Source organism: Monodelphis domestica, chromosome 6 (assembly GCF_027887165.1).
Source record: "Monodelphis domestica isolate mMonDom1 chromosome 6, mMonDom1.pri, whole genome shotgun sequence".
Classification (NCBI taxonomy): Eukaryota; Metazoa; Chordata; class Mammalia; order Didelphimorphia; family Didelphidae; genus Monodelphis; species Monodelphis domestica.
In genome coordinates, this window is record NC_077232.1 from 64,253,664 (window position 1) to 64,272,481 (window position 18,818).

General features: G+C 34.9%; 1 protein-coding gene across 8 annotated transcripts in view; it reads left to right on the forward strand.

Moving 5' to 3' along the window:
* STK33 (serine/threonine kinase 33) overlaps positions 1–18,818 on the forward strand; it is a 331,524-nt gene that overhangs the window by 218,896 nt on the left and 93,810 nt on the right. For all 8 annotated transcript variants that reach the window (XM_056802155.1, XM_056802154.1, XM_056802150.1 and 5 more), the window contains one exon: positions 9,756–9,860. In XM_056802155.1, coding sequence (XP_056658133.1) covers positions 9,756–9,860 — 105 coding nt within the window. The remainder of the gene's footprint in view (positions 1–9,755; positions 9,861–18,818) is intronic.

The following is an 18,818-nucleotide window of genomic DNA, read 5'->3' on the forward strand; positions in this document are numbered from 1 at the left end:
TGAAACAGTTGTAAAGGCAAAGCAAAGAGAGATCATAGCTCCCTTACAAGAATTCACAAAACAACTACTGACATATTATTTTTGTGGAAAAGTTGGTCATGTGATTATGAATTGTAAGAAGAGGAATCAGGTAAATAGGAATGGAAATTTCAGTAATATTGATAGGAGGAATAGTTATTTGAAGGAGGAAAATCAAAACACATACCCCAACACCTGTACTCAGTGTGGGAACTCCCCTCAGCATGGGAGACCCCAGAGGTGTGGACAAAGGGATTGTGATGAATGATGGTACTTGGGAGGGAAAGGAACCCCAAAGAGTCTGGAGGTGAATTTTAAGCCTCTTCTGACCTAATTGACTTATTGATGTTAACTGTTGTAGTTTGTTCCCCTCCCCAGAATGAAGAAGTCTCTGTAACTCAATTCTAAATACAAGTTGTATATAATTTATTATTAACTGCTTCATAAGTTATCAAAATTGAAATATTCTGTTAAATTGTCTTTATTTGTACCTCCCCTATGAGTATGATTGTACTGAAGAATATCTTTGTAAAAGCCCATGAGCAGCATTTATTTTGCCTTTGTTAATTGTCACATATATGATGATGGATGGACTCCATCAAATTGGTTTCAACCTGTATAACAGTTTTGGAGAATTTACATGTTTAATCATTTAAATTGATTTTAGTGAGTCTTCAGAAGTGATTTTTAGAGATCTGGGAGCATCCTTATCTCTGACTGATAATTTTTTTGCCTGCCTCTTGAGTTGTTTATAACAAGAGGTAAGGGTCTATTTGTAGTTGAAGTAAAGTTAAATGGCATTGTTGTATTTTCCCATCTCTGCATTTATTGTAAATGTAATGGATGACATATCTATAGTGATTTTCACTTTTTAGTCCTTGGCTCCACATGAAAATGGTTAGGACATATTGGAGACAGTTCTGTTACACTGTTACAGTCTCATACCATGAGGGAAGGAGGTGCCCAAGTGGCTTAATTAACTTGTGATGTGTTATAATCTCATCTGGGAGATGGGAATGATTTTTCCTGTGAAGTCTTGTAGCTTTGAAATGGATTTCTTATATTTGTAATTCTTCACCTATAGTAAAGAGTTTTTTCTGGGTTTTCTCTCCCACCAAATTTTGGAATTATGGTAATGATAGACTTTGGTAAAAATATCTTTGCCAAAGTTGAAAGATTGGCTAAATCTGTAGAACTTGTGACAAGTATTCATGATTTCAAAAGTTTTTACATGTCATACAGCAAGTCATATAAATCCTAATGATAGTTGGTTTGTTTACAGTTATCCTTAAATGGGCTCTTATAATTTTGGGGATTTTGGTATTTTTAAAAATCTGTATTAGTTGTTGTACTACTGCTTTTAAAAGGTTTTTACCTGGTGAAAGACTTATGTACACTCACACTGTGGATCCTGGCCAAGTTAAGAGTGATATATATTTCATTTTTGAGGGAGCACCTATTGTGTTGTGCCTCTGCTTGGCTAACACATTGCCACATGGAATGTGAACCATTAAATTATTTTTTTTAATTTTTTTTTCTCTTTATGTTTGTAATAGAGCATTTGATTTTTTTCTTTTTTTCTTGACCTTGGTGATACTTGAAGTACATGAAATCAGTATTAATGTTGGGATTGTGTTTTTTTTTACCTTGAAGTATAAAGTTTACAGTATATATTAGCCCTAGTAATATGCATACCCAAAAGGCTTTCAACTATGGAAACCTGCCATACATTGATAAATGTTATGGGACTTTGTCTAATGATTATGTCTGATTCCAAGAGAAGGAAACAAAAGAGCTATACACAGTGCCAAGTAGCATGAAGTCAAAAAGGACCAAATCCAATCCAGAAAGGATTGTTGAACTTCTATGCCAATGCAAAAGGACTTGAACCTAGTGTGCAAATCTAGGTTGCGGCGGCTTGACATATGTTAAGATGCAGGACTTCCTTGATTCACACTCCATGTGCAATATTCTGTCAAGTTCCTCAGGTTGGCTATCATCCTGGCTCGCCTTATCTCAGACAGTGAAGGTAAAAGCAGACCAGGGAATGATTTTTCCCATTTGCTGCTATAACTTAGTCCTTGTACTTTGGCAATTTTCTGTAGTCCTGGCTGCAAATGGGTACAGTACTATATTGCTGCAATTGTCCTACAGGCTTGTGGGACATAAGTCACTTTAATTAGTCCTTGCTATGATTCAAGAACCTGTTATGATTTTATTATTTTTTACTCAGAATTTTATACACATAAGATTTTTTATTTTCTTTCTATACAGAATTTAATTTTTATTCTTTTATTTGGGATTTTTTTGGGGGGAGGTTTGTTTTTATTTTGTTTTTTTCTTTTGACAATTGTTTCCTATGCCTCATAACTCAGTCATGTATCCCAGTGTGATTCTGGTGTTGGTCAACACCCTCCTCAGGGGGGATTGTGTAATTGTCCTAAAATGCAAGATTTAAAATTTTTTTTTGGAGAAATTTCAGGAAAAGAAACTTGCCAACACCCCATAATCAAGAAAGTGGATCCTTTTGGAGAAGGTGCTGTAACAATGCCTGAAGAAGCTACACACTGCATCAAAAGATCCAGAATGAACTTTGGGATATATTGAACTGAATTAAAGGGGATTGAACATAACTCATTCTGAATGTAAACCCTTATGCCAAAGGGGATTGCCCCCTAATTAACATTTTGGCAATGCGTCTATCAATCAGTTTTTGTATTTTATTTGCATGTCTAACTACTGTTAACTCCCTCTTAGAAAAATGTAATATTGTATGTACTTTTAGCTAGAAGGTATTTAGAGTTATGTGATAATTATATTTAAATGATCCATTGGGGAGATGGGTCTCCCAAAGGATCACAGGGGGATATTGTGTCAAGGAAGCTCATCCCTTCCCCCTCCTGAGTAACTTTACCTATCTATCAGACATTCCTGGCATACCACAGTTGCGTCCAGGTTGCGTCAGTGTACTTCTATACATCAATAAAAGTTAAGGTTTGGGGGAGAACCAAAGAGGATGGACAAGAGAACCACAAGGAGAAGAGACAGAGCAGGCAGGTGAGGGGGGAGGAGAGAAGATACATGCAGGTTAGGCACCACGTGGTCAGGTTACTTATAAGAACTTTGTCTACCTTTCCAATAAACCTTATAAAAATATATATCTGGGTAGAAATATTATTTTAATTATTACATTCTCTATAGGGTAAGATAGGATTCCATACCCCAATGAGTATAGTTGTTATTCCATCTGAGCCAGTTACAGTGAGAACAAAGTTTAAGAATTACCCATTACCACCATCATTCTTCTCTCCACTGTAATAGTTTTTCACACCACTTTTAAGTGAGATAATTTACCCCATTCTATCTCTCCCTTCCCTTTTTTCTCAGTGCAATCCTCTTTTTTATTCCTTAATTTTTTTATATATCATATCCTAATTTGTTTGCTTCCACCCTCTATCTATGTATACTCCTTTTAACTGCATTACTAATGATAAAAAATTTTTAAGGATTACAAATATCCTCTTTCCATGTAGAAATACATAAATTTGACCCCACTGGGTCCCTTAAATTTTCTCTTTCTTATTTACCTTTTCAGTCTAATCTTGGATATTGAGTTTGGACTTCATATTGTGTGTTTAGGTCTGGTATTTTCATCAGGAATGCTTGGAAATCTTATATTTTATTGAATAGCCATTTTCTCTCCTGAAAGAATATACTCAATTTTTCTGGATAGATGATTCTGGATCGTAAACCTAGATCTTTTACCTTCCAGAATATATTACACAACTTATTCTTTAATGTATAGACTGCTAAGACCTGTGTAATCCTGACTGTAGCTCCATGGTATTTAAATTGTTTCTTTCTGGATGCCTATTTTATTTTCTCTTTTGCTTGGAGGATTTATCTATTATATTCTTGGGAGTTGTCATTTGGGGATTTCTTTCTGGAGGTGATCTGTAGATTCTTTCAATTTCTATTTTACTGTTTTGTTCAAGAATATCAGGGAAGTTTTATTTGACAATTGCTTATATTATGATATCCAGGAGGTGTTTTTGATCCTGGCTTTCAGTTAGCTCAATAATTCTTAAATTGTCTCTCTTGGATCTGTTTTCCAGGTCAGTTGTTTTTTCAATGAGATATTTCACATTTTCTTCTCTTTTTTCATTATTTGATCTTGTTTATTATTTCTTGATGTCTCATGAAGTCATTAGCTTCTATTTGCTCAATTCTAATTTTTAAAGAATAAATTTCTTTTATGACCTTTTGATCCTCTTTCTATTTGGTCCATTCTACTTTTCATAGAACTCTTTTCTTCAAATTGGGATTCAAGTTCTCACCACAAGCCTGGGCCAGGACTCCTGGCCTTGCTCTGGGACCACACAGATCAGCCTGCATAGCACAGAGTTTCTGAGGCTAGAATCCTGTACTTCACTACAGATTTGTTTGGAACTTTATGGGATATGTATTGGTGGTTTGCATGGCTGTTGTCTTGAGCAGGATATCAGGATTTAGATGTTGGCTTGGGTCCAGGTTCAGAACTTGGAACAGTAGATATGGGGTAGTGTGCGATTTCTTGTTGGCTGCTCCTTACCACTTGTAGCCTCTTGTGAGCTATGCTCCCCTTTCAGCCCAATTACCCAGATGTTCTCTGGCTACCATTCAAGTTGTTCTCTGAATGAAAGTTGCTTCACTCTATCTCCTTGTTGGTTCTTTCATTCCTGTATTCATTTCGTGGCATTATTTTAAGACTTTGGAGGGGATTCTCATGGTGGTGTCAAGCTTTCCTGCTTTTACTCTGCTATCTTGGCTCTGACTTACCCACAACTACATTTTAAGAACCAATAAGATGAGATACTGTTACCAAAACTTTAATGCATTGGTGGGATACTTTTGGAGATGAGTACCTCTAACATTAACCAGGCTAGTCCGCATGAAACAGACAATCTGCTCCAGAACCTATATTTCAAATTTTTTCCAACTTTGGAAATAATCCAGGACTTATATTTCCCTGGCATGACCTTCAAGAATTCAGAGTATTGAGAAAGAATGGGGACTTCCAGGTAAACATGTCAGCAGTGTAGAGCCAGGATCTTTCCTCTCCCTACCACCTACAGATTAAGACTACCTCAAAAGACCCCCAAATTCATATGAACAAAGGGACTCTACAGTAGGGCACAGCATTGAAGGTACATGGTATTTGGGCATTTCCACACTATAAGGAGGTAAAGTAGCTTCCACAAAAATGTGAGCTGATCTACCCTCCTCCACCCCACATACAGAGCCAGAGTCAGAGCCGGTGTGCTATAATCAGTAAGTGAGCATGGAGCACCTCTAGAAAGAGTGAGGGACACCTCTAGGTCATTGACAGCTGATTAAGACCACCAAAGACCTACCCCTGAGAGCAGCTAGTCCTGAGACCCCAGCAGGCTGAAGAATGAAGACCTTGAGCACCCACATAGAGATAGCACAGAGAAGGTCAGTAACAGTAAAAGCTTCAGAGACTCAAGAGGTGGCCTCAGGCAAAAAACATGCTCCTTAGCTTCATACAGAGAGAGCCTGCCCTCCTCACTCAGACTTCTGCCTGGAAAGGGAAGGAAAAACCACCATAGTGATGGCAAACAATGCCCAGAAAAAACAACTTCTGAACAACAAGAAAAATAAGAAGAAGGCATTGACCCTGGATAACTTTTGTGGAGGAAAAATCCAGACTACAGAGGAAATAGCAGAAGAGGATATACAAATAAATGCATCAAACCTTCTAAAAATTCAAATTGGCCCCAGGCTCTTGAATAATTTAAATTGGAGCTTATCAAAAAGGTGGAAGGATTTTGGCAAGAAAAGTGGGAAATAGTTAAAAAAAGAAAATAACAGGACAGGAACTCCCAAATGGAGAAACACCTGGAAGCCATGAAAAGCAGGATAGACCAAACCAAAAAAGGAAAATCAAAAGGTTATAGTAGAAAACCAGTCCTTAAAGACCAGAATTAGGCCATTGGAAGTCAATGATCTTACAAAAGAGCAAGAATTAATAAAGCAAAGTCAAAAGACTGACAAAATAGAAGACAAACTATCTCACTGACAAGATGATATATCAGGAGAAAGAATGAAAGGAAAAGTTTGAGAGTAGTCAGTAACAAGAGAAACAACTAATCTACGTGTCCTTTTAATGTTGAGTTCTCTTGTTTATTGTAATGCAAAAAATCACTGAGTAAGGAAGATAGAAAATTTTAAAAGAGGCAGTTTAGAATTAAATCATTAGGGAAATTAGAGACCACCTTATCCAATGTTCCAAACTAACCCTATTATATGACTAGCAAATTCAAGAGCCAAATTATTTAAAAAAACAGCCTGACCTTCTGTCTTAAAATCTAAGTATCCTTTCTAAGGTATACCAGTGGTCAGGGTTAAACAATTGGGGTTAAGTGACTTGCCCATAGTCACACAGCTAGAAAGTGTCTGAGGGTGGATTTGATCCTATGACCTCCCAACTCAAGACCTGGCATTCTATTCACAGGATCACCTAACTGCCCCTAAATCCACATCTTCTGATTCCATCTCTACTCTTCTTTATCATACTTACCTCCAGTTTAAGGGGAATTATTTCAAAATAGAAAACAAAAAAAAAAGACAACAAAAAGCTGGCAACTCTGAGTCTTTTCTTAGAATCAGAATGGATTGGATAAAATCACTCCAAAGGCCATGGAATCTTTGAACTAGAAAGTGCCTTAAAATATAGATTATATGAGCTTGGAGGGACCTTGGAACATATAATATCAGAAGAAGAAGACAGATTAGAGATCATCTGAATCAAACTTAGAACTTCTTTTAGAAAATACTAAAGTATACAATGATGAAACTATCATACAAATTGCTAGTGGCAGAGCCCAGACTAGAACCAAAGTGTCTAACTTCTTACCTCAAAAAGATATTAGAATATTAACTATTCTTTACTCTAAAATTAATTTATTCTTTGATCCCATAATTGTTCTCCTATATAATTTCCTAAGCTCTTATTCAATACAGTTCAGTAAAAAATGATCATTATTCTTCAAATTGGGGTGAACTAGATGAAGGAAAATAGTATGGTGAAAAGATCTTTATATTTATAATCAAAGGGCATTGGTTCAGAATCTGACTGTATTTGACTAATTAGGCAAATAATTTCACTTCTCTAGATTTCTGTTTTCTTATCTATAAAATGAGGAAGTTGGACTATATCTCTACGCTCATGATCTTCATTTTCCTATGATCCTTATTTGGAATCTTATAATTCTAAATGTCTTTACTACCTTCTAACCCTCCCTTCCACCTTATGGACCTGGAACATTAGAATTATAAGAAACTTAAAGAGATCATCTATTTCAGAGTTCAGGAAACTATGGTCTCTGGGCCAGATCTGGCCAATGATCTGTATTTGTATTCATTGTAAACTAAGAGCCATGGTCTGCCAACCTTGATCTAATCTGATCCCCTTCTTTATATAGATAAAGGAATTATAGATTAGAGAGGTTAAATAATTTTCCTCTATTGATGGATAGTGGCAAGGATTACTCTCTAGCCAAATCATTCTCTAGCCTGACCCTTGAGCTCCCAAAAGAAAGTAATTTGATAAGCAAATTCACATGTAGATGCCACTATCTGTCACTGGTATATTTGTATTTTAGCACACCCTACAAAAGAGGATCAGCTTTGACTGGAAATTGTGTCTTTCTCCTTCCATCCTTTCCTCCTTGGATTTCTTTCCCCTTACCTTGCTTATAAGAAATAGTATTTAGCCAGGAATGCAGTCTCCTTATAGTAAGAAATGAAGTAATCCTGGTGTAAAGGAAGATGGATCCCTCTTGGGTTTATTGTTTAGGGCCAGAGGAATCCAGAAGAAACCATTGTGAGTACAGGGTTTGAGGTCAGATCCAGTGTAAGACTTATTTCCTTCTAATTGCATTTCTACTCATTCACTGAATATGTTGGTTTTTTTGTCCTCTCCAGGTGGTAGGTAGCCTGGAGAGTCTTCATTTCCATGTTCTTTTGCTACTAGAGAAATAACAATAAGCATTATTGTGAAGGAAAACTCAATTGAAAACTGAATTTAGAGAGGAGTCAGAGACAATATTAAAGCTAACTAAATTTATAGAGGAAATACATAAGAACAAATGGCTCCCTTTTAAATAGTGCTTTATATAGCACTGTCCTCATAAAAATCTTTTATTAGATATAGTACAATTGCTATTATACCCATATTACAGATGAGGAAATAGTAAAGGTGACTGCCCAAGGTCACCTGGCTGGTAAATATCATAACTAGGACTTGAATCTAGGTGTTCTGACTCATAAGTGAAGTGCTTTTTCAATTCAATTCAATTCAATCAATGTTTATTATACATTTGCTGTAGATAAGGCACTATTCTAAGTGCCAAAGATATAAAGACAAAAAGAGAGAGTTCTTGACATTACTAAGATGTAATGATTACAAAGGAAAGATGAAGACAAAGTGCTTTAGAAATTAGATTGTAGGAGAGCAAATTTTTAACTGGAGGCACAGGAAATACTTTATGAAAGAAGAAGCATTTGAGCTGAGACTTTAAAGAAAAGCTTTGAAAGGCAGAGGTGAAGAATAACATTTCAGGTATGTGGGATGATCTGTGCAAACTACATAGGAACAGGAGAAGTATTCCAATTTCAGGAAAAATTGAAGCCATAATATATGCCATGTTGCCTCTCATTTAGTCACTCTTCCCTACCCTTTACCATTTTACAAATGAAAGAATTGAGATCCAGAAAAGTTGGATCACTTGTCCAAGGGTCACAAATCCCCTAAGCAGTCTTCTGCAGTTTTAAGTTAACAATCATTTATTAAACATCTTCTATATGCCGGGCAATGAGCCATGTATTGAGAATTCAAAGAAAGGTCAAAGACCATGTATACCCTCAAAGAACTTAAAATCTAATGAAAGAGAAGTCTTAATCAGACTTTCTTGTCCATTCTTACAAAAGTGGAATATAAAAAATTTTGTGAGGCAAGGACTAATCAGCTATTATCCAATTTTTCTAGAATGTAAAATATGTGAAATCATTTAATGTGAAAATTAGGTTGCACCAAATCATAGAGAATCATAAATGATAGGCTCCTTACTTTGTACATTATACCATAGTCAGTAGGGAAGCTGAAGATTTTTTGAGAAGAGGAATGATGTAAATGATCAAGACATTTGTCATAGAAATACTTTTAAGGCAGGATGAATTAAACAAGGGAGAGGGGAAGCACATAAAGGCAACAAGTTCAGTAGTCTAGAAAGAGGTGAATAAACTATATTGGTGATAATATGAATAGAAAGAAGAGGATAGCTATGAGAAATGTTATAGATTATAACATTATAAATGTTATAATAGCAAAATATACAAGACTTGGCAAATGACTTTGGTTGAGAGAGGCCAAGAAATTAAGGATGCTTAAAAGGGAAGGAAGAGCTAGGAAGGAAGGGCTCAATATCATCAGCAGAAAAAAAGTGAGAGTAAATCTCTGCTGAACTCCAGAGTCCAAACAATCCTGAATTTAAAACTGGTCAGAGTAAAGACTGAAACTAATCTAATTTAATCATGAGTATAAATAAGTAGCTTATCATCATATGCAAGAGAAGTAATGTGAAAAAAATAAAAGATATAAAAAGAATATGCACTGTTCCCAAGAAATAGGTTGAAGTGACATCCTGTTTTCATTTTGTGTTTTCTCATCAATTAAGGCTGGAAGCTCTGCTGTGAAATTACTCGAACGGGAGGTGACCATCCTGAAAACTGTGAAACATGAGCATATCATTCATCTAGAACGGGTGTTTGAAACAGCTAAGGTAAGGTTGATGGAGTGGGAATACTTTGAAAGTTGTAATTAGTACAGAATAAACATCATTGGGTTCTTTGTAACAATTGCATTGTTAGAGAGGTGATGAAATGGAATCTCAGAAAGGTTAGTGCTTTGCTTACTATTAGTCCCACGACTAAGAAAGAGGTTGGACTGTGTCTTAGATGCAAGTCTTATGACTTCCAGAGGTTTTTGTTCATATTAACATGTTTTGAAGGATTTCTTTTTTATTACTTGTAGCTAACTTTATTAAACTTATTCATAATTTATTAATTATAATGGTTTTTAAATTATTGTCCATTTAATTTTTTAAACTATTACTCATTATAAATATATTTTAACATTTATTAATTCATTTATTGCAATGAGTTGTTATTGGGAGCCAAGATGGTGGAATAGAGTCAGGAATCCCTAATGTCTCCCAAATTCCTCTTCAGACATTAAAATAATGTCTCAAAATGAATTTTTGAGTGGCAGAACACCAAAAGGACTGACTGAAGCCATTTTCCTGCTCAAGATAATTTGGAATGTTGGCAGGACAGGTATGTTTCATTGGGGTGAGAGGGGATTAAGTCTAGCTATAGTAGTAAAAGAAGAAAAAGAAATTGAAGGAATTAGAATAGGGAGTGAGGTAACAAAACTATCACTCTTTGCAGATGACATGATGGTATGCTTAAAGAATCAATTAAAATGTAATGGTTACAAAGGAAAGATGAAACTAGTTAAAATAATGAACAACTTCAGTAAAGTTGCAGGATTCTAAATAAATCCACATAAATCATTAGCATTTCTATACATTATCAATGAAGTCTAGCATCGAGATAGAGAAATTCCACTTAAAATAACTATAGATAATATGAAATACCTGGGAGTCTAGCTGTTCACACAAACCCAGGAACTATGTAAACCTAATGACAAAACACTTTTCACACAAATGAAGTCAGATCTACACAACTGGAAAAATGTTAATTGCTTATGGTCAAGCCAATATTATAACAATGACAATTCAATCTAAATTATTTTACTCATTCAGTGCCATACCAATACAACTATATAAATATTTAACAAATTTCTTTAATTTATTTAAAAATAATAAAATTAATCTAGAAGAACAAAAGTTCAAAAATTCTAGAGAATTAATGAAAAATATAAAGGAAGGTGACTTAGCTATAAGAGAGTTCACAAAACAATTTCGTATTAGATAAGAGAATGATGGGTTAGTGTAATAGATTAGATACAGAATATAGATTAGTAATATAAAAATAATAACCAACAAATTGGTTATTGATATAAACTGATTAGATACTCTGCTTGCTATGCTTACAAAGTATCTTCAGTTTATATAAGTGAAGTGAAGCTCATAAGTGAACTTCTCTTCAGGGCCAGGCACAATGATGCTAAGGAGACTCTTGTTAGACAAAAATAAACTATTCATTGATAAGGATATAAAAGAATTTCTAACTCTAAGGGATTCTAACTCCACCCAAATAAAACTTCCTGGTACCACAAGGAACCATGTCTCCTGTTTCCACAGGCTACACTTATCTTTCCTGATCTGACTAACCCAAATTTTCCCTATTCTATAATAGTGATATTATATTCCCTATTCTATAATAAACTAACACTATTATCCTTATAAGAAGTATATCATTCTTAACTTTGTCTCCAAGTTATAAAAATAATAAAGGCTAGCTGGCTGAGCTTCCCCAAGAACCAAGTTAGGACTCTAAGCCTTAGAAGACTCAGAGTCCAAGCCTCAGAGATAAAACAAGTTATAAAACAGCAGTAGACAGTCACTAGTGTTTCCCAAGTTGGAAAAGGAAATCACTTAGCTCCTTCAGGTTTTCCCTCCTTTCCTTTTACCTCAGACAGTGAGGAGAGAAAGAAAAGATGTCACCTGCTCTCAGCACTCTGAGAGAGAGAGTCACTGCCCCTCCCTCAGAGCAACTGCCAACTAACTCAGAGCAACAACCACACCCATAGAGAATAACTGCAACAGAAAAAAACTGTTATACCTCCCACACACACTGTCAACATTTGAAACTGACACTGTCTCAGATCTATTTCAAATTCCAATTCTTTCTTAAGCCAGCTTCTTTACATCTTATCTCTAAACTAATATAACAAGACTTAATTTCTAATATCAGCCTTATAGTAAATGTCTGTAGTAATCTAGTACTTGATAAACCCAAGGATCTAAGTTTTGGGGATAAGAAGTCATTATCTGACAAAACAAAAACAGTTGGAAAAACTGGAAAATACTATGATGTAAATTTGGTATAGACCAACATTTCATACTATATACTAAGATAAATTCAAAATGGGTACATGTTTTAGAGATAAAGGGTGATATCATAAGCAGATTGGGGGGTATGGAATAGTTGATGTATCAGATCTCTGGACAAGGGAAGAATTTATAACCAAGCAAGAGAGACAGCATTACTAGATGTTAAATGGATACTTTGGGATATATTAAAAGGGTTTTATTTTACACAAACAAAACCAATGCAACCAAGATTAGATGGAAATTAAAATGCATGGAAAAATTTTTACAGCAAATGACTCTGATAAAGGCTTCATTTATCAAATATATAAAAACTGAATCAAATTTATAAGCATACAAGTCATTCCCCAATTGATAAATGGTCAAAGGATATGAATAGGCAGTTTTCAATAAGCTATCTATAATCATATAAAAAATGTTCTAAGTCACTACTGATTAGAGAAATGCTAATTAAAACATCCCTGAGGGAACTTCTCACTTTTATCAGATTAGTTAATGTGACAGAAATGGAAAAAACAATGATATATGTTGAAGGGGATATGGAAAAATTGAGAACCTAAGGCATTGTTGGTAAAGTTGTGAACTGATCCAGCTGTCCTGGAGAGCTATTTGAAACTGTTCCTAAAGGCCTCTAAAATTGTGCATAGCATTTGATCCAACAACACCAATACTAGGTCTATATCCTAAAGGGTTATTAATAAAAAAAATGGGAAATGGCTTATTTGTACAAAAAATGGATAAAACAGCTCTTTTTGTGGTGGCAAAGAATTGGAAATTGGGGGAATGTCCATCAATTGAGGAATGACTGAACAAGTTGTGGTATATGGCTGTACTGGAATACTATTGTGTCATAAAAAATTATGAACAGGAGGATTACAGAAAAACTTGGAAAGATTTACATTAGTTGATGCAAAGTGAAGGGAACTGAACCAAAGGAACATTGCATATTTTAATAGCAATATTGAAGGATGATTAACTATAAATGAGTTAATTATTCTCCTCAAGACAATCATGTAAGACAATTCCAAAGGCCTCATGATAAAAATGCTATTCACATTTAGAGAAATAAATATTGGAATCTGAATGGAGACTCAAACATAATATTTTTCACTTTGTTTTCTTCATGTTTTTTATATGGGTCATCTTCCACAATATGACCAATATATGCCGCATATCTATAACCAAGATTAAATGACTGTCTCAGAAAGATGGGAGGGGAGAGGAGGATTTGGAACTAAAAATGTTAGAAAAAATATTTTAAAAGAATTATTGTGATTTATATATCTTAACACATCAAACATATGGGCACAATGATGTCTTTCATTGGCACAGAGCACTATATTGTATGTGATAGTAGTATAATTGGTTGTGCTTTTAAAAAGTGTTATATACTTTACTTTTTGTGTTGAGACAATAGAAGAAACATTTTACTTGTGACTGTAATTCTCTTGGGAAGCTAGTTTTCAAAGGCCATAGAATTTTATAGTTCTCATCATTGATTCTAAGCCATACATTTTACAGATAAAAAATCTAAAGAGCACAGAGATGATCACATATTAAGTTATTGTCAGAATCAGAACCATAACCAGGCTTCCTGATTCCTAAGCTACATAGCGTTCTACTACACAATGCTGCCTTTGGGTTTTGCCCTTTTATTTCTTTAAAGATATTCAAAATATCGTTTGAGGGGGCAGCTGGGTAGCTCAGTGGACTGAGAGCCAGACCTAGAGATGAGACATCTTAGGTTCAAATCTGGCCTCAGACACTTCCCAGCTGTGTGACCCCGGGCAAGTCACTTAGCCCCCATTGCCTAGCCCTTACCACTCTTGTACCTTGGAGCCACTACACAGTATTGATTCCAAGACAGAAGGTAAGGGTTTTTTTTTTTATATTGTTTGATGCAAGATAATGAAGTAAGAATACTGTTTATACATGACTAATTTAGTGATAATTATGATGATCATAATCAGAATATGAACCCTCTCATCTCGTGAAAAACAAAAACTGGCTGGGCCCTACAAGGACTCATCCTTTTCAGGATTCTCTTCAAATTGTTATAGTTTACTTCAAATATCTGTTGTTTTCTGCTCTCTCACTAATAGGCAAGGTTATTTGGGGCTTAGAATGATAGAACACTAGTGCTAAAAAAGAATATACTCCAAACTTACCCTCCATACCTTTTCTGCTTCCAGACTCTGTTTTATAGGTGAGGTTCAATTCTAGTTGCCACAGCTTATGAAGAAAATTCATAAACTGGAGCACATTCAGAAGGAAACAGTTAGGATAGTAAAACTCCTGGAATTTATCCCATGCAGCGAGTTCTTTAGCCTGGAAAAATAATGTCTTCAAATATTTGAATAATTGTCAGATGAAAGAGGAATTACATTTGTTCTGCTTAACCATATATAAACTGAAGAAGTTTTTAACATGTGATCTATGAATTTGTGTTCTTTAAAAATATTTTGATGATTTTATTTTTATGTATAGGCCATAATAGACGACAACTACACTAAGACTTTTGGAACATTTTGCATTTATATTTGCATTCATACATGTTCTACTTTATTCCTTTGAAATATTATTGCTAGAGAGAGTCCACAGGCTTCACCAACTTATCAAAGGGATCCATGACACACAAAAAAGGTGAAGAACCCTTGATAAAAAGCCAATTTGGAGTTAGATATTTGAGAAAACTTCCTAACAAATCACTATCCAAAAGTGAAATGTCCTGTCTCTACAGGCAATAAGTTCCCTATCACTAGAGTTCTGGAGGTAAAGTGGGCAGAGAAATCACTTATTGAGGATGTTGAATAAAGTTTGTTCATGAATAAGGAATAGATGATTCCTGAAGATCATTCTATATCTTCTGGCCTTGAAGACCACTCTCATGCCCATCTCTTATTTCGGAGAGTTGGCTCATTTAACCTATCTTTCTATGACCAGGTCTTCAAATGCCACACTATCTTTCTCATCTTCCTTTAGATATTTTCCACTTCTAGAATTTTTTCATTCTTTTTAAAAATGGTTAAGGGACTTGGCCAAGACCAACCACCTAATTGAGTGAGTGGTAGTAGAGTCAGAACTTCAACCTTGCCATCTCTGAAGCTAGTGCTTCAAGTTCTCTATTTCCAAGGCAAATACTTGGTATTCCACATTGTATACAACATTAGTATTATTGATTGTGCTTTTTTAAAAGTGTCATATACTTTATTCTTCATAACAAGAAATTTCCATCTGATCTTAGAATATACTATCCTAAAATATACACATAAAAGGCCTGATAACTACTATTACCTTGCTGCCACTAGGAAAATAGAGGAATTTATGGTGTTTATTTTCATCCTGAAGTCTGGAATAGCTTAAAGGAAAATTTAAGGAAATGTACCTACTTTTAGATATATATGACTATGTCCTTACAATTGTGTAGTTTGCCCTTAATTCAGTTAGGCTGACCACACACCTCCCAACATGGTTAGCCTTATCATTTGAGCCATCTGAATGATTGATGGAATGCTTATTTGATTGATTAGGCCCCAGTGATTGCTATTGATCCCCCAAACTGTCAATATGACATGATCAGCTATGCTGTGGTCTAAAGCATTCTCTGAATAGAGATATTGCCTTAGTTTAAGCAGATGCTTCTAAATATCAATTAACCAAATCCTTTTTCACCAGTAGCATTTTTCCTCTTGGATTTCATTGAATTATCCTGGGTCACATTTGTTACTGAGATAATTGTATGTAATACATATATTTTAAGCAAACATTTTGTCTTATGGGTCTAAAATTCATGATATGTTGGTCTATGTAAGTGGTCTACTTATACTACTTTTCTATACTAGTGAGCTTGAAACATGTCCGATTAGTGCTGTCAACCAAAAATATGAGCCCTTTATTGAAACTTATTTCATGAGGTTTAAAATGGAATGATTCAATTAAAAACATCTCAGGGCTCCTGCAAGACATACTGCAAGAGTCTAGGAAGACTGACTTATCTGTAATATGAAAATGTGTTGGCTTGTTGTTTCCTCACTATAAGAGCAGAATGAGAAACTTGTACAATTCAGAGATGCATGGGATTTTAAAGTTCATTCAGGGGAGCCATCTCATTTTACAAATGAACAAACAGATTTAGATGGATATATGACTTTACAGAGATCATCCAGGTAGTCAGTAGTTGAGCCAGGAGTTGTGTGCAGGAGACTATGTCTTTGCTATTTTCTCTTCCTCCCAGTGATCTTCTAGCTTTTTCTTTGCATTTCTTAATTAATGATATGGATAGTTTAGCACTGAATCATAATGTTGTAATGAAGGGTGAGAGGGACAGAGAGAATTCAGAACTCAAAATATTAAAAAGTAATGTAAAAAATAAATGAATAAATAATACTTTAATTTTAAAAAAAATGACAAGCAGAATGGTTTCAGAAATACATGGGAAGACTTATATGAACTAATGATGAGTGAAGTGAGAAGAACCAGGAGAACACTCATGTTCACAGAAGCATTATAAGGATGATCAACTATGAAAGACTTAGCTACTCTAATCAGGACAATGATCAAAACATTTTCAAAGGACCCACAATGAAAAGTACTATCTACTTCCAGAGAGAAATGATCAACTCTGAAAGCAGACTGAAGCATACTTTTTCCAAGTACTTTTATTTTTTTGGTTTCATTTTTCTCTGTTTTCTTTTGCAGCATGGCTTACCTTTTCAAGAATGGGGAAGAGGTGGGAGGGAGGGTAAGAATTTAGAATTCAAAAAAATTTTAAATGATCATTAAATTTTTTTACATGTAATTGTGTAATACTTAAAAAAATGAAAAAGGTTAAAAAAAGATTTCAAAAGATAATTGAGATATACCTGACCTGATAAACACCCCTCTTTCCTAGTGGCCCAAGTCTGCCTAGAAAACCACATTGCAAGTGATGGCAAATTGTGCAAAGTGATGGCAAAAACAAGAGCAACAAACACCCTCCAAGAAAAACAAAAAAAGGCATTGACCCTCGAAATTTTTTACAGAAGAAAAAACCAGGCTACAGAGAGGAAGCAGAAGAGGAAATTCAAACAAAGCCAAAACCTTCAAAAAATGGAAATTGTCCACAAGCTCTGGAAGAATTTAAATTGGAGCTTATTAAAAATATGGAAGCCTTCTGGAAAGAAAAGTGGGAAATAGTTCAAAGAGAAAATAACAGTTTGAGTGATAAGAATTCCAAATTGGAGAAACAGCTGGAAGCCATGAAAAGCAGGATAGACCAAATCGAAAAGGAAATTCAAAAGAATATAACAGAAAATAAAAAGTTTAAAGCAGAAAACCAAAAGATAATAACATAAAACTAGGCCTTAAGGACCAGATTTGGGCAATTGGAAACCAATGATCTTGCAAAACAGCCAGAATTAATAAAGCAAAGTCAAAAGACTGACAAAATAGAAAAAAAAAACACATAAAATATCTCACTGACAAGAAGACAGATTAAGAAAAAAGATCATGATGAGACAATTTGAGAATCAAAAAGATCTACCTGAAAATCCAGAAATAAACAGAAATCTTGATATGATACTACAAGAAATCATCCAAGAAAACTTCCCTGATGTTCTTGAACAAGGGGGCCAAATAGACATAGAAAGAGTTCATAGAACACCCTCTACTCTAAATCCTCAAAAGACAACTCCCAGGAATATAATTGCCAAATTCCAGAGCTTTCAAGATAAGGAAAAAATCCTACAAGAAGCCAAAAAGAGACAATTCAGACACCAAGGAGCACCAATCAGGATCACACAAGACCTGGCAGCTTTACACTAAAGGACCTCAAGGCCTGGAACATGATATTCAGAAAGGCAAGAGAATTGGGTCTTCAACCAAGAATCACCTATCCTTCAAAACTGCTATATACTTCCAGGGGAAAGTATGGGCATTCAGCAAAATAGAAGATTTCCAAGTATTTGTAAAGAAAATACCAGAACTAAGTGGAAAGTTTGATATCCAAACACAAAGATCAAGAGAAACATAAAAGACAGGGAAAAGGGGAAATATGTTTTTTATTCTAACACTCTTCTTTAAGGGTTACAAATAGATCAAATTATATGTATTAATATATGGGGAAATGTTATTTGTAAATCTCAAAAACTGTTTTCATTATTACAGTAATTAGAAGAATCACTCCCAGGAAGAGATTGGGGCATGAAGGGCTATAAGATGATATAAAAAAGAAAAAGAAAAAGGGTGGGGTGGAATCGAAGATGGCACCAAGAGATACTTGAAGAAATAAAATAAATAGGATACTCTTTATAATACAAAGAGACACATGGAAAGAGGAGAGGAAGAATACCCTCATAAGAAGGAGAGGAAGAGAGTGCTAATAGGTAATACTTAAACCTTACTCTCAGTGAAATCAATTCTGAGGGGGAAGAGCATCTAGATCCATTGGGGTCTTGAATTCTATCTTATCCTACAGGGTAAGTGAGAAGGGAAAACTAATGGGGGTAGGGGACAGGGAGTACAAAAAGGGAGGGAAAGAGAGGGGGACAAGAACTTAATAGACCCTAAAAAAACAAGAAAAGAGAAAAAAAGAGGGGCCATAAAGGGAAGTATATCAAGGGAAGGTATTAAGGGGATTTATTAGAAGTAAACCACTGGCTTAAAAGGATATCGCAAAAGTAGAAA